This window comes from Pelecanus crispus, chromosome 6, assembly GCF_030463565.1.
Source record: "Pelecanus crispus isolate bPelCri1 chromosome 6, bPelCri1.pri, whole genome shotgun sequence".
Taxonomy (NCBI): domain Eukaryota; kingdom Metazoa; phylum Chordata; class Aves; order Pelecaniformes; family Pelecanidae; genus Pelecanus; species Pelecanus crispus.
This window is the reverse complement of record NC_134648.1, coordinates 57061813-57077900: the sequence shown is the minus strand read 5'-3', so window position 1 is coordinate 57077900 and position 16088 is coordinate 57061813. Positions and strand designations below refer to the sequence as shown.

The 16088-nt window shown below is 43.5% G+C and overlaps 1 protein-coding gene across 1 annotated transcript; it reads left to right on the top strand.

The window, feature by feature from the left end:
* The first annotated feature begins 9228 nt into the window (after positions 1–9228).
* On the top strand, positions 9229–14633 carry LOC104028621 (alpha-1-antitrypsin). Its single transcript, XM_009479700.2, has 4 exons — positions 9229–9904; positions 10586–10856; positions 11415–11562; positions 14424–14633. Exons 1-4 carry the CDS (start codon positions 9250–9252, stop codon positions 14631–14633), a joined length of 1284 nt encoding a protein of 427 aa, XP_009477975.1. The 5' UTR covers positions 9229–9249.
* Positions 14634–16088: the final 1455 nt, after the last annotated feature.

Here is a 16088-nt window from a genome sequence, read left to right as displayed (position 1 = left end):
ACTTTTACAACCAGGTTCTCTACCCAGGCAGCAATATCTTGCCACAATGCAGCAGCCCAGATGGGTCTGCCTCTGCACTGCCAGTTGCTCTACTTCCATGGTTGCAACCACCCCACAGGGCATTTGCCACCATCCATGAGTCAGTACAGAGATAAAGTATTGTCCACTTTTCTCTTTCAGCAATATCTAAAGCCAGCTGGATGGCTTTCACCTCTGCAAACTGACTAGACTCCCCTTCTGCTTCAGCAGCTTCTGCAACTTTTCGTATAGGACTCCATACAGCAGCTTTCCACCTCCGATGCTTTCCCACAAGACGACAGGACCCATCAGTGAACAGGGCATATTGTTTTTCATTTTCTGGCAATTTATTATACAGTGGGGCCTCATCGGCACGTGTCACCGCGTCCTGTGGTGATATTCCAAAATTTTTGCCCTCTGGCCAGTCCATGATCACTTCCAAGATTCCTGGGTGACTGGGGTTTCCTATTCGAGCCCATTGTGTGATTAGTGCAACCCACTTACTCCACGTAGCATCAGTTGCATGATGTGTAGAGGGGACCCTCCCTTTGAACATCCAGCCCAGCACCGGCAGTTGGGGTTCCAGCAGGAGCTGTGCTTCAGTACCAACCACTTCTGAAGCAGCTCGAACCCCTTCATATGCTGCCAGTATCTCTTTCTCAGTTGGAGTATAGCAGGCTTCAGATCCTCTGTATAAGGTGATACCCAAGGTACAGTAATGGCTTCAGTACAAACCCAAGATACCAAATAGTGCTCAAGGTCAGTGTTTTAATAACAAATCTCCCAGGCAAAACATCACTAATCACTGCAGAGCACAACAAACTGCAAAAATCAACGCCAGTCTTTAACATGTACAGCAAAAAAAGGAGCATGGTGCAGATCAGATGAACTAATATTGTGACCAGCAACTGTTAACGGACTCCTAAACACACTCTGGTTAATCTGTTATTATCTCAAACCCTTCGGGCCCCACGCTGGGCGCCAAAAAGGACTGTCGTGGTTTAGCCCCGGCCAGCAACTAAGCACCACGCAGCTGCTCACTCACTCCCCCTACCCCGATGGGATGGGGGAGAGAATTAGAGGAGTAAGAGTGAGAAACACTCCTGGGTTGAGATAAGAACGGTTTAATAATTGAAATAAAGTAAAATAGTAATGATAATGATAATAATAACAATATAATAATAATAATAATAACAATATACAAAGCAAGTGATGCACAATGCAATTGCTCACCACCCACTGATACCCAGACAGTTCCCGAGCAGCAATAGCTGCTCCCCGGCCAACTCCCCCCAGTTTCTATACTGAGCATGATGTCATATGGTATGGAATAGCCCTTTGGTCAGTTTGCATCAACTATTCTGGCTGTGCCCCCTCCCAGTTTCTTGTGCACCTGGCAGAGCATGGGAAGCTGAAAAGTCCTTGACTAGCATAAGCAGTACTTAGCAACACCTAAAACATCAGTGTGTTATCAACATTCTTCTCATCCTAAATCCAAAACACAGCCCTATGCCTGCTACTAGGAAGAAAATTAACTCTATCCCAGCCGAAACTAGGATAGAGGATCTGGAGCACCAAGAAAAAGGATGCATGCCAACAGAAAACCCAGTTACTTTCTACTGGAGGAGGAATCAAGAACAGTGTTTTTAAGAATGACCACACTCTTACCTCATTTCTTTGGAAAAAGAAATTGTTAGTAACTGTGATATAATTTTAATTGCATTGAACTATAATTGCATGAAGAATGCAATTTGAATCAGTAAGACCAGCCTGTCAGTTGGGTTTACAAGTTTTACAGGTGTCAGCCTGACTCCCTCCCTGTTCCATCCCGTAGGATCAACAGCAGGTGTTTAACAGTGATAAATGTATTAAACACTGCTCAGAGGTACAGCAGCATAGACTTAGGTTAAAAAAACCCAGACCATTCTCAGTGTGTTGAACCTCATTCATTTTCTTTAAATATACTGGGTTAGGTGATCAGGAGTTTAATTTTTTAAATCAGAAGTTTGAGTCTATAGAGTCATGAAGTCAATCTGATAATAGAGCAATTAGTACCTTAGAAGGATCTACTCTGTAGAGTCCAGCCTCTCCAAGGCAACAGTTACCTGCCCACACCAGTCTGTGCAGTTAGAGCATTTGCCTTGGGTACAGGATATGCAGGAATATTTATGTTCAGATCCCTCCCTTTCCTGAAGGCAGACGATCCCATACCTCAAAGATCCTAAACTCCAGGCTGGTCAGGCAGACCCCTGCTAAAAGAGAGCTAGCATTGGACCTGGAGTGCTAGTAAGAATATTTGCCTGGAAGATGAAGATCCAGGTCTGCCCTTCCCTGGATGGAGAATAGGTTTGGCAGATAAATCTTAATTAATTCTCTGCAAACTACAGTGTTGAGTGGGTGGTGCCTGAAGCAAAAGTAATGTGACATTGGTAGGGCTTCTAGAAAAAGGCAGGCATAGCTTCAAATCACATTTTGGGGGAGTCAGTCACTTTCAGATCAGGCCTAGGCACTTCCTTTGAAGGTGGAGTCTTTTGCCATACTCTACGACATTCACAGCTGATGGCATCCACCCACATTGTGTTGGCTTCTTTGAGTCCCCTTTTAAAGTAACAAACTCTGCACGAGCATCCTATGTGGAAGCAGTGGCTAAATCAGGGCTGGGGGACATTTTAGTTGGCTAGACACCCAAAAGGTGCTACTGGCATTGCTTTATAGACTTAATCTTGTGTTTCATCAACAAATAGAAGTTCAGAAAGGTTAGGGTATGAATACCTGGAAGGGCTAAAACAAACATTGAGATTAATTATATTCCCAGAATTTACATCTATGGCTAGTAAATAAAGTGCTCCAAGGTCTGTTCTCTAGCCATGAGGTCAACTGACTCATCACAGGTCATATCCATGTTGCTTAACTCTGACCCTGCAAGACATCTGGGCTGCTTATTAGAAATATCTCCTGGCCTGTGCTAACTCCAAAAACATGCTTAGCACTTGTTTGGAAGAATCGTAGCTGGCATGAGTGATACCTGTGTCTGAAACTGTACTAAAAATGTAAGAATATGAGTGACTGCAGGCTGATGGCCAGGCCTGTGCCCCAGCACTGCTCAATGTCCTAGTACAAAGAGAGCCAGAGTGACCGACTGAGGGGTGAGAAACTGTCCCTCTGTCATTCAGCCCTATAAGCTCCCCCTCTGCTGGTAATCTGCCTTTTTTGAATGACACTAAGTTCCAGGTCATGCTCATAGGCCTTCACCAGCTACTTCCCAAAAATGAGGGAAGTGGAGACCCTTTGCCCTTCTGTGGAATAAGTTTAGGCACTTCAGGAAACACCCTTCAAAACCACTGCAAGCCACAAACTGTGAGACTCCCATGTACTTCCTATGGACATGTTTTGGTGGTTTCTCCTGATGAGTCCTGTGCACTTGCTGTGACAGTAACTGTGCATGCTTATTTTCAAAAGGCTGCTCCCCATTAAGGATTTGTGCTGGTCCTCAGATGACACAGCAATGCTTTGATGATGCAGATACCAGAAACACTTCACAGCTGAGCACATAGAAACTATCACAAAGTGTAAAATATACAAGTTTAAAATGTGATAGATACAACTTACTGTGGAGTCATAGCCGCTGTCCATTGTCCATGTCCTGCCCCCCTCCTTAAAAATCTTGAAACCAAGGGTTTTGTTATGAACCAGAAAGTCTGTCGCTGGTTCAGAGACCTGACCCTTTTTTTGACGGTTGTGCAAGCTTCTTGCTAGGTGTTGTCCTGACATTGCAAACTGGAATGAGCTGGCAGAAAAAGGCCATTGAAGAGTCTCCCTGGGCACCTGGATCTCCCCATTGAGAAAGGCTCAGAACCCAAGGCCAATGTCATGCCGCTCTCCTTCCAACAACTGCGCAGAGGCAGGCAGAGATGGAGGTGATGAAGTGCACAGCTCCCCACTCCTCGAATCTGACAGTGATATTAAATAAAGCAGACCATGATTGCCATAATACCACTGCCAAACTAGTGCCGAATCAGAGAGATGTAACCAGATTCCCTGTAATCAATTCATTTTCATACACAGTGCCAGACCAAAGGGAAACTTGTTTTTTTTTTGATTGCTAAAAATTTTTAGAAATGGTTTCACTGACAGATCAGAAAGACAAATGTTGCTATAACCTGATAGAGTAATAACTATAGAAGTTCTCAAAGGGACAGATGGATGAATTTAGGGGTTGTTTCTGGCATGGTACCCAGATATGAAATCTATTTACAATTAGATCAAGAAACCTTGAATTGGCTTTACTTTGTCTTTATCCATGACTGCATGCAGTGCTTCTTTGCTGCACTTGAGCCTGTTGTCCCCAGCTGTCAACAGTCCAGTGGCCACAAGCAGAATAAGAAAACTAAGTGCCACAGGAGGAGCCCCATGAGAGAGCCCCTTTTGGGTCCTACCAATTGATGGTCCCCAGCAGCATGGACTTTTCCTTCCAGTTTTACAGGCAAGTGACTGCCCAAGAACCTGGCAAGATCATTTTCTTCTCCCTGGTCAGCATCTCTTCTGCCTTTGTGCTGCTGTCCCTGGGCTCCAGAGCCACCAGCCAGGCTCAGGTGCTGGAAGGGCAGACTTTTAACTTCACTGACACTCAGGAGGATCCACCACTTTCCTTTACTGTCATTTATGTTAATTCTGGGAGTTACACATGCTATCTCTAAGCTCTTGTACCATTATACTTAATTAAGGTTTTTGGTCTGTAGTCTGAACTACTTGAGTTTGATGTATCTTTTGGAAAAAGAAATTCAAGCTATTTGAGAGCAAAATGTTGGTCTTGCAGTCTATCTACTATTACTTATTTTTTCCCCTTTTTTATTCTAGTGATTTAAAAAAAAAAAAACAAACTTATAACAACTAGTTTTGAAAAGCCTTGGCAGTGTCAAGCAGGTCTACAATTCCAATGTCTTCATCTGGGAACTTTATGGAAAATATATCAGTAAAACCTGAGATGAGCTCTCAGTGAGAGATTGCCTATCTTGAACATTAAAATGCTGGCTGATTGACTCCAATGGAATACACATCAGGCTTTAAATGCTTGTATGCTCTTGGAAATGCATTTTCTTTCCATGCTAGGAGATTAGGTACGGACAAAGCAGAAAACTTAAAATACTGTTTTCTGCAAACTGATAAAAGTGATCATCTGTGGTGAAATGTCTGTTATGAGAAATGGAATCACACCCTGGTAATAAAAGAACTTTATTTCTTTCTGAGATATAACACAGAAGAAAATAGTAGTTTAAAAAGATTATTTGATTCTGTTTATACAGCTTTCATTGAGCAAACTATGAGTTCATATGAAATTTTAGTTCAGAGATTCCTATTGCATTGGTGAAAGAAGCTGAAAACAAAGCAGAAAAGGTCTAGTTTCTGTTCCCAGTTCTGTCACAGACTTCTTGCTTAGCCTTCAGCTTTTTTCTTTCTGTCAGTCATGCTGTTTTTTGAAATGGAGCCAGACCTTTCCTTATCCAAGGAGAAAAGGATCAATATTTTTAAGACATGGAGATCATAGTTGGGATGCCCTTTACAGAAACAGATAAAAATACAGAGAGGACTTGATTTTTAGTCTAGTTACAACAATTGTGCAATGATGCCAACCTCCTGATTTTAATGGAGTTATTTATGTCAAGAAGTTTATTTATATGAACATCTGCAGACAGACCTTGAGTGATACATCTTTTATAAGGCAACAAGAAATGGCTGCATGAGGATTTATCATGCAAAGTGCACATTTCTCTTGCTCAATCCTTATCATCTTGCTGATGTTTTGTTTCCACAGCCAGAAATATTTTGCCCTGAAAAACCCAGAAATATAACTTGCAAATCTGGTATATAATAATCTGATCACCAAGCAGCAACAGGAGTAAGTTAATGACACAGGATGAACCTCCTCCTGTGAGGAGGAACCAAGACATACTGCATAACTGAGTAGAGTCACTGGCAGACAGTAGGGAAAGAGATAATTAAATTATTCCTTAATTCCTTCCATACAGACCATTATCAGACCAATGGAAAAAGCATGTCTGTCAGTCCTTTATATGACTTCCCCGGCTCCTGGAGCAGGAGTCCCTCTGTCCCAGCCACTGCCTATCTAGAAGCATCCAGGAGCTCTGTACCCTCCTCTGTGAAATTCCCCTGGATGGATCTCCTTCCTGCAAAACTCTGCAGAAACTTTCCAGTTTAGCCTCACATTTCACAGTGACATCTGTTCTGGGGACACAGCCATTTGCACCAACAGGAATGTGCAGAGAAGTAACAAACTGCTTTCCCCTCCCAGGGTTCCCACAGACGCTGCCATCTGGCAGGTATGCCAGTGATACCCCTGTGTGGTGATTCACCCTCATTTTCCACTGCATTCAACAGGAGAGACTCGTGTTTTCCAGGAGTCCCTATTTCTGGCACCTATGACCTAAGGGAGATTTTCAAAGGACTAGGTGTGACTGATGCATTCCTTAACCATGCTGATCTATCTGGAATTGCAAAGAAGCTGTTTGCTTTGAAGTTTGTGGACAAAAATGGTCATTTGCAGGTCTGATGTTGGTCTGAACCTTGCCTAGGAAGAGACTTGGGCCAGGGTCAGAGGGGATGGTGCCTGGGAGTGGTGAGCAGGGACAGCAGCAACTTTCCACTCTCAACTTGACATGCTGAGTGTTGCTGCATGTCCTGGGAGAAAATAGAAGAATCACTGCAGAAGCTCTGCTGTTCCCAGCAGTTCCTCCCTGAAAACAGGAGCATCCTTTAGATGGTTAGCCAAGCATTAGGGCTGGGCTGAAAGATTCATGCTATCTATGTAGGCAGGCCTAGACTTGAGAAAAATAGCTTGCCTTTGCTAGAGTTAAGCAACAGCATATTTGCTCCTGCTAAACCTTGGTCATTTTACATAATACTGCAATAAACCTTCTGGGTACTTGCACACATCATGAAAAAAAACCTCTCTGCAGAAATATGTTCTGACCAACTCTGCTGCTATCTTGTAAGAGATAGTAGTTACATAGCAATAACTATGGTGGATAGATTCTTATGTGTAGATAAATTGTAGATTACCTGGGGTGAAATCATGTACATTCAATGGAAGTAATTAGTCATTGCTAATTAGGATGAGTGCCATGCATCTCATCCTTAAATAACGTTCTAAATAGCTAAATTGTGCCTGTTTCTCTCAGTTCCCTCTGAGAGGTATCCCAGTGTAAGTCATATATAGTATGTATATAAATCATGTGTATCCTATGTGTACATAGCAAGGGGTTAAGAAGATCTACTCTCTTCTCCCCAGGTAATATGTTGCCATGGTAAAGATTACCCATTTCATTCTTCCATTTGTTTTCTTCTTTTGGCTATTTTTCAAGCCATGCTAATACTTTGCTATTTTAGTAGTTTCTAAAATACTCATCAAAGGCCTCTCAAAAAGCTAACCAGTGGCCCCAACTATCCTTTATGTAATAATTTAATAGGCCCTTCAAATAATGCCAGTTAGAGCATACCTGCAGTGTGTGCTGCAGGGCAACATAACGACACTGAGTTATTCCTGAACAAACTAGCTGCTGCCTTGGGTATTCAGATGGCATTCATGCATCAGGATACCCCATGCAGAGAGTTCAGTGGGACGCAGCATCCTTTTTATAAAAAGACATTGCTTTGGCCCTATCTTAGGTTTCCAGTTCTTCTAATATTCTTTTTCGTAAAGCTTATTTACCACAGGTATGCCAGACTACCTTGCAAAGCTCTTTTGCCCACAGTTCAGTTCAATCCCAAGAGTAGAAAGATCCCTGCTCTTTCTCTACCCTCAGAGCTCTGGGTGCTGGCATCATTCTGCCTGTATGACGGGAAAATAGACTTATAATGTTTGATGTCCGGAAAAAAAATAGCTTACTCAGTCTTTGCTTTGCAAATAAATCTTATTTGCTCTGTCTAATATTTACCAGTGGACATTAACTTAATACCACCCAGCAAAATGAAGGATAGGGAAGAAGCTCTGTGAAAGAGAGGTCCAGCACTGTAAGTACCATATTGCACTTTCTTAGAAGTCTTTGAATTCATGTTGTCTGTGATCGCTGCCATTTATTGCACAATATTTAATTCTGAGATGCATTTATTTTGTACAGTAATTGGAAATTATTTTAGCTTCTGGAAGCATGTTCTAAATGTTGAAAGTAGGATTTTGTCAGTGATCCAGCTCCTATCTATAGTGGCAGGATAGCTGGGAGATGTGGTCTAAAATGAGTACTCAACAGTCAATACCAAGGTGAAGAATAAAACCAGGTTTCTGCTCCCAGAGGAGTAAATTTAGTTGCAATCTCAATGCCCTGACTACTCCAGGCTGATGCAGGGCTAATGAGAGTAGCGTCCCTGTACCTCCAGTAAAGACTAGGCTACTTGCAGCCAAGTGGTCTGGAAGAGAAATTAGTCTCTCTCAAAAGCAGATTTGAGCAATTATGAAAAGAGTACTTACCAAACCAAACCAAACTACCTCCATTTAGAATGCCTTTTCTTTTTAGAGTTGATGCTTTTATCGAGCATTTTAGACATGCTGAGCACAGCTCCCATAGTCAGCACTTCCACAGCTTGTATCTCCAGTGTTGCATACTGGGCAGCCAGAAAAGGGGAAACCCAGAATTAACAACTCCCCATGAAAAGTTTGATGTAAGACATAAACCTGGCATTAGACGCACAGCCTGAGGCAGACCCTGGGGCAGAATCTCATGCTCCAACGTAAGTATACAGCTGCTATGAACAACATTTAGATCGTCTGTTTTCCTGCAGGCCACTGCATACTTCATGTTTTTGAGTTTCTGTCATTTGAGATAATTTAGGTGAGGCGCCCTATGGAGAACATTCTTCTCCAGTCTATTTCATGGTTCTTCACCAGGAAAGGGCAGATGAGACCATGCTGGTCAGAGGCAAGAACTATTTCAGGCATAATACCTCACAAAAGCCTACACAACATCGATTCTTTCCTGACGATATCACATTAATATCTTCCTTCCTTTGTTCATTGGTCAGAAACTAATAGAACTGACTAGAAATATACTACCCAGGAGGCCAAGTAGAAGAGCATTTCTAAATAGAACAGTAATCCTAAAGACTGACATCTGCAAATCAGTATCTAGAATACAAAAACTATTTTTGTGCAGGAAAGATAAAATTCTCTAGATCTAAAAGTTGCTCTATTCTTTCTTAACAGAGCTGTTCAGAAGGAAAATGAAGTCTGCATTGTGTTTGTGTTTGTTGCTTCTTGGGCTTCAAGTCCAGGCTCAACATACGTCCAACCTCAATGATGAACAGCAGGAACAAAAAATACTCCATTTCCCAGAAGACCATACCCATGCTGAAGGTGAAAACTTGGCTCATGTCAAGATAGCCCCCAGCAATGCTGAGTTCGCGTTTAGGTTTTACAAGCAGGTCAGAGAGGAGGCAGGCAACAAGAACATTTTTTTCTCTCCTTTGAGCATTGCCACTGCCTTTGCAATGCTCTCCCTGGGGGCCAGATCAAACACACTCAGTGAGCTGCAGAAAGGCCTTGCCTTCAACCTGACAGAGATGGAGGAGCAGGAGATCCATGAGGGATTTCAGCATATCCTCCAGCTGCTGAACGACCCTCACCGAGAAGTCCAGTTGAGCATGGGCAATGCCCTCTTCATAGACAAGCGAATGAAACTGCTCCAAAAATTTTTGGATGATGTCACAAATTTTTATTATTCTGAAGCTATTCCTAGTAACTTCCAGAATTCTCCAGCGGCTTTAAAGGAAATCAATAACTACACAGAAACAAAAACCCATGGGAAAATTGTTCGTTTACTCGAGAGTCTTTCTCCAGACACCGTGATGGTTCTGATTAACTACGTTTTCTTTAAAGGTGAGTGACAAACGTGGTAGCAGTTATATACATAAGCTCTGGAAGTCTTATCCAGATCTAAGAAACATAACTTTTTTCACACTGTGAACCCTTTTTATCATCTAATTTAAAATATGTCTTTCTACTTTTAAATGACATTAAGTAAATATTTGAAAGCCAGATATTAAGAATCATTTTGTATATGAATAAGAAAGAAAGAAAGAAAGAAAGAAAGAACGTGTAGAAGTACTGATTAGTGTCATATCAGTTTTAAGCCAGGTTCAGAGCTGAAAATATTCAGAAGGGATGAGCTTGGGAACTTAAGAGCATTTGTTGAAAGGCACAGGTGTTTGGCTGTGCAGGACATGGTCATACATGGATGACACTTGTATGAAAGGAATAAGCCTGGAGCCTGTATTGTCAGGGTCCATGGAAGTTTTACCATTGCCTTATCAGGCAAAGGCTCAGGTCTTTTCTACGGCAGCCCTCAGCCTATATTTTTCTTGTGTGATTTTTATTAGAGCCATTAAAATGACATAAAGCTTCTTTTCATGGCCAGGGAACAAGCATCCTTAAACTGAGATAGCCTTGTTGTTGCCTTTACAGTTCAAAATCAGTATTTTAAGCATCAACTAATGTGACATGCCCTTATTAGTCTCTTTTTCAGTTTATTCCATTCTATATTCATTCTTTTGTCAAAAGGCTACTGGGAGAAACCTTTCAACAGTTTGTCCACCAGAGACGAAGACTTCTTGTTGGATGCCAAGAATTCTGTTAAGGTCAAAATGATGCATCAGCACAAAACCTTTAATGTCCATAGGGATGAGAAATTGTCTTGCTGGGTAGTAGAAATCCCATACAAAGGAAATGCTTCTGCATTGTTTGTTCTGCCTGATGAAGGGACAATGAGTCAGGTGGAGGATGTTCTACTAAAAGAAACAGTGTCTAACTGGATGCAATCACTTGAGGAAAGGTAATCTTTTAACTGCTGCTTTGTTTAAATATCAAAAAGGCCATAACTAGTCATTCAGGCAAAGTAAAGCTTAGGATGCCACAATGAGTTGCTAAGCACAGCTCTGAGGAACAATCATCAAGTAGTTTCTTTAAATCAGACAAGGTAGCAGGCAATTTCGTACCTAAGGGGAACCCTATCTTCAGCTCCCCCAGTCACAGCAGTGGGAGTGCTACCAGCTGTGAGGATCCTGCACACAGGTACGTTGCTGTGAGGAGCCTGCCTTGAGTAGGAATAATCCAGTTCAACAGAAAATACAATTTCTTTTTCTCCAGTCTGGATGATACTTTCCAGCCAGTCACTTTCATAAACCAGCACTGTGTCCCTGCACTACTGATCACACTGTGACTGATGGGACACGTACCTCAATTTCTGCTTCTCTAACATGGGATTTATCACTGTCTTAGAAAGCCAAGTCTTAGCTCCATGGGTATTTGGGATGGGTGTGTACATACAACAGCTATTGCATCAAGGGATCTTGCAATAATAAACTCACATTTTTTGTTTATTTTTGAAAAGAAATATCTACCTGGACCTCCCAAAATTCTCCATCTCCAGCTCCTATGATGTTAAAAGCCTGTTTCAGAAAATGGGTGTGACAGAGGTATTCAGTGGCCAGGCTGATCTCTCTGGAATTGCAGAAAATGCTCTTCTGAAGGTTTCCAGAGTAAGTATGCAAACAGAGAAGGTAATCAATTTGTCTGCATTGCTTACATGTGAGTTTTGTCTCTGCCAATAGGCTGATCCCACTTCTGGAGTGTAGTTATAGCTCACTGATAGTAATAAAGGAAGGAGAAGGTTAGGGTTTAAATGGTTGTTGTTCCTACAGCTTAACATTAAATTGTTTACTGCATAATGATCCTGCAAATTCACTTGAAAGTCTCTGAAGAAGAAAACACATCTGGAAAGAATAACAGGAAAAAAATTCACAAAAAGCTGGTGTACAATAATTAATGCATGACAAAAGTCATAGTTATGACATAAGTTTGGGAATAGTCATTCTTATCCTATGTATACACCTTTCATTACTGCATTATCTGAGCACCTGTGCTGGGTTGACCCTGGCTGGATGCCAAGTGCCCACCAAAGCCACTCTATCAATCCCCTTCTCAACTGAACAGGGGAGAGAAAATATATGAAAAAGCTCATGGGTCAAGATAAGGACAGGGAGATCACTCAGCAATTACCTTCATGGGCAAAACAGACTCGACTTGGGGAAAATCAGTTTAATTTATTACCAATCAAAACTGAGTAGGGTAATGAGAAATAAAACCAAATCTTAAAATAGCTTCTCCCCACCCCTCTCTTCTTCCTGGGCTCAACTTCACTCCTGATTTTCTCTTCCTCCTCCCCCTGAGCAGCGCAGGGGGACGGGGAATGGGGGTTGCGGTCAGTTCATCACACGTTGTCTCTGCCGCTCCTTCCTCCTCAGGGAAGGGCTGCTCACACTCTTCCCCTGCTTCAGTGTGGGGTCCCACCCATGAGAGACAGTCCTCCATGAACTTCTCCAATGTGGGTCCTTCCCACGGGCTACAGTTCTTCATGAACTGCTCCAGTGTGGGTCCCTTCCACGGAGTGCAGGCCTTCAGGAGCAGACTGCTCCAGCGTGGGTCCCCCATGGGGTCACAAGTCCTGCCACCAAACCTGCTCCAGCCTGGGCTCCTCTCTCTCCACAGGGCCACAGGTCCTGCCAGGAGCCTGCTCCAGCGTGGGCTTCCCATGGGGTCACAGCCTCCTTCAGGCACATCCACCTGCTCCTGCGTGGCATCCTCTGTGGGCTGCAGGTGGATATCTGCTCCACTGTGGGCCTCCACGGGCTGCAGGGGCACAGCCTGCCTCACCGTGGTCTTCACCATGGGCTGCAGGGGAATCTCTGCTCTGGTGCCTGGAGCACCTCCTCCCCCTCCTTCTCCACTGACCTTGGTGTCTGCAGAGTTGTTCCTCTCACATATTCTCACTTCTCACTCCAGCTGCAGTTTTTTATGTTCCTTTGTTTTTTTCCCCTTCTTAAATATGTTATCACAGAGGTGCTACCACCGTCGCTGATTGGCTCGGCCTTGGCCAGCGGCGGGTCAATCTTGGAGCTGGCTGGCATTGGCTGTATTGGACATAGGGGAAGCTTCTAGCAGCTTTTCACAGAAGCCACCCCTGTAGCCCCCCACTACCAAAACCTTCCACGCAAACCTCAGTATTTATATAGACAACAGACTTGTGGGACAGGGATAGCCCCATTTCACAGACAAGAAACTGGCACACAGACAAATAAAGTGATTTCCCTGGTGTCCCAGGGAATATATGCTTTGTGCCATGAGGGAAATGATCCTTCCCTTCTATTCTGCACTTGTGAGACCACCTCTCGAGTATTGCATCCAGTCTGGGGCTCCCCAGTGCAAGGGAGATGTGGACATACTGGAGCAGAGCGAGTCCAGGGGAGGGTGAGCAGGATGGCTGCATGCCTGGAGCATGGGATGTATGAGGAGAGGCTGGGAGACCTGGAGTGGTTCAGCCAGGAGAAGGGAAGGTGAAGGGAGGTTCTTAATGCTGTCTACAAATAGCTATTAGGAGGGTGCAGAGAAGATGGACCCAGGCTCTTCTTGCAGGTGCACAGTGACAGGACAAGAGACAATGCACACAAGATATAAAATGGGAAATTCTCATCAGATACTATGAAAAAAAATCAACATGAGGGTGAACAAATACTTGAATGGGTTACTTAGAGAGGCTATGAAATTTCCATCCTTGGAAATACTCAGGTCCTGACTGAATGAAACCCTGAACAACCTTATCTAGTGTCAGAGTTGACTCAGTGCAGGGTGATTGGTTGCATTGGATGACCTGTAGAGGTCCTTCCAACCTATATTATTTAACGATTTTGTGAATTCCTCACTATGAATTATTGCATGTGTTGACACCTGGATTACAGATATAGGACAAGTGAATACAGGAAGGGTAGCAGGACCTCATGAGAGGAATTTTCAGATGCGTTATGGAAAATGAAGAAAAAACATGGAGGGCTGACCAAAGACAAGGAAATAAGATCACACAAATTTAGAAACATGAATTTGCTGTACCTACTATAGAAAGTCCTGTAAAGTCAAGTCATATCAGTGGGCTGTGTTACAGAAAGACACCCTATAAATCTTGTTACTATTGTGTCTTTGCAGAAAGAATTTTTTTGCATACACAGAAATTGATGCAAAATTAAAACCTCCTTCTTCTGTGTTAAATATTAAGGACAAAATCTTACTCTGAGAAACAACAGAACAATAAATGCTCTCCGTGCTGCTCAGTCTCTGCAAGCAGCCAAGTTTGACTCTGCCAGAGTGTTGAAGAAAACTCTCCCTGAACTCAGAGCAAACTTTGCTTGTCATGGAAGGCTGGACATGAGTATCTTTTTCACACCAGTTCTACATGCATTCTGTGCTTTCTTTTAAAAACTATCTTCTCGCAGTGTTAAAGCAAACAAGTTTGTCCTCAGCTGGTTCTCACTCTTCTGTACCTTGATTTTAATCTTTGCTTCCCTTTCAGGCAATTCACAAGGCCACGGTAGATGTTAGTGAGAATGGCACAGAGGCTGCTGCAGCGACTGCGATAGAAGTGGTACTATTGTCTGCATTGTTTCCTTCTCCTCCTCACATCAGATTCAACAGGCCCTTCCTGATGATGATTGTTGACAAAACCACCCACAGCATCCTCTTCATGGGGAAGATTGTGAACCCAGCTGCCAAGGAAGCCTAGGCGAGAGCATTTGTATTCCCCAGCGCAGAGAAGAGATCTTGTGCACATCCCAGTGCTTCTTTGCAAAAAGGGACTAGAACTGATCCCTGATTAACAAACAAACAAATAAATAAATAAATATTACATTAAGTTATTCTTCACTTACAAACAGACAGTTGGGGACAAGCATGAGTGGGCCATGTTTACAAAATGTCCTAGGCCAAACAGGCAGCTATGGGATCTTTAACAGACATTTAGCTACCTCACTCACTCATCACTGGTGCCATAGTCCTTTGCATGCAGATAAACCTTCCTATTCCTGGCTAAGAATCTCCCTATGTCTCCCATGTCCTGCATGTCGAGTCCTCAGCTCAGAAGCCCTTCAGCTGAGAAACCATCCTTTCTTTCCCTCTCTTTCCACTGTGAATCCCAAGAGAAATCTCCTTTATCTTTTAAGTCCTTCCAGGGCTCAGTGGCCAAGAAAAGAAACAGAAGCATAGACCTGTGAAACCTTTCCTGTCCTAGATGGTGGATGCTCCTGAGTAAAGAATAACCCTTTTCCTTCCAGCTTGACAACTGCCTCCTACCAGCTCCCAACCCCTTGCTCCCATCTCCATTCCACATTAGTTGCTCCGGAGTAAGGGCCCAACTTTTCTGGCAGGGCAAGAATTTAGCTTCTGTGTCAGCTAAAGCTGCACATCACTGCACAAATGGTCATCCTTAATGGTGTTATGCATATACAGTAATGCCTGGGCTCCCTAGGAGAACTGGATGTGGCAAAAACCACCCTCTGGTTCCAGCAACTGTTGACAACAGCCTGGGAGGTCACGCCTCCATTGTCCAAATGCCAGCTAATCATGCTGCCCTCCACCTGCTTCTGCAAGCTCAAGCTGATGAGTGCCCCCAAGAGATGCCTCCCCATTGAGTTGATGTTTGAGGTGCAGCAAGATGACTTGGACACCTTCCTGAGCATTGAGTAGGCAGAAGCAGGTGTGACCAGCAGCAAGATGTGGAGAGATGTGCTGTGGCAGATTAATATAATTTATTGCAAATTAAAAATAGAGTAGGATAGTAAGAAACAAAGACATAATTAAAAACACCTTTCCCACACCTCCCCCTTCTTCCCAGGATCAATTTCACTCCTAATTCTTCTACCTCCTCCCCCTGAGTGGTGCAGGGGAATGGGGATTGCAGTTGGTTCCTAACACTTCATCTCTGCCACTCCTTCCTCCTCACGCTCTTCCCCTGCTCTAGCATGGTGTCCCTCCCACAGGAGACAGTCCTTCACAAACTGCTCCAGCATGGGTCTTTCCTATGGGATACAGTCTATCAGGAACAGACTGTCCCAGTGTGGGTACCCCCACGGGACACAGATATTGCCAGGAGCCTGCTTCAGCACAGGGTCTCCATGGGCTGCAGCTTCCTTCAGGGCACATCCATTTGCTGTGGTGTGGGGTCCTCCCTGGGCTGCAGGTG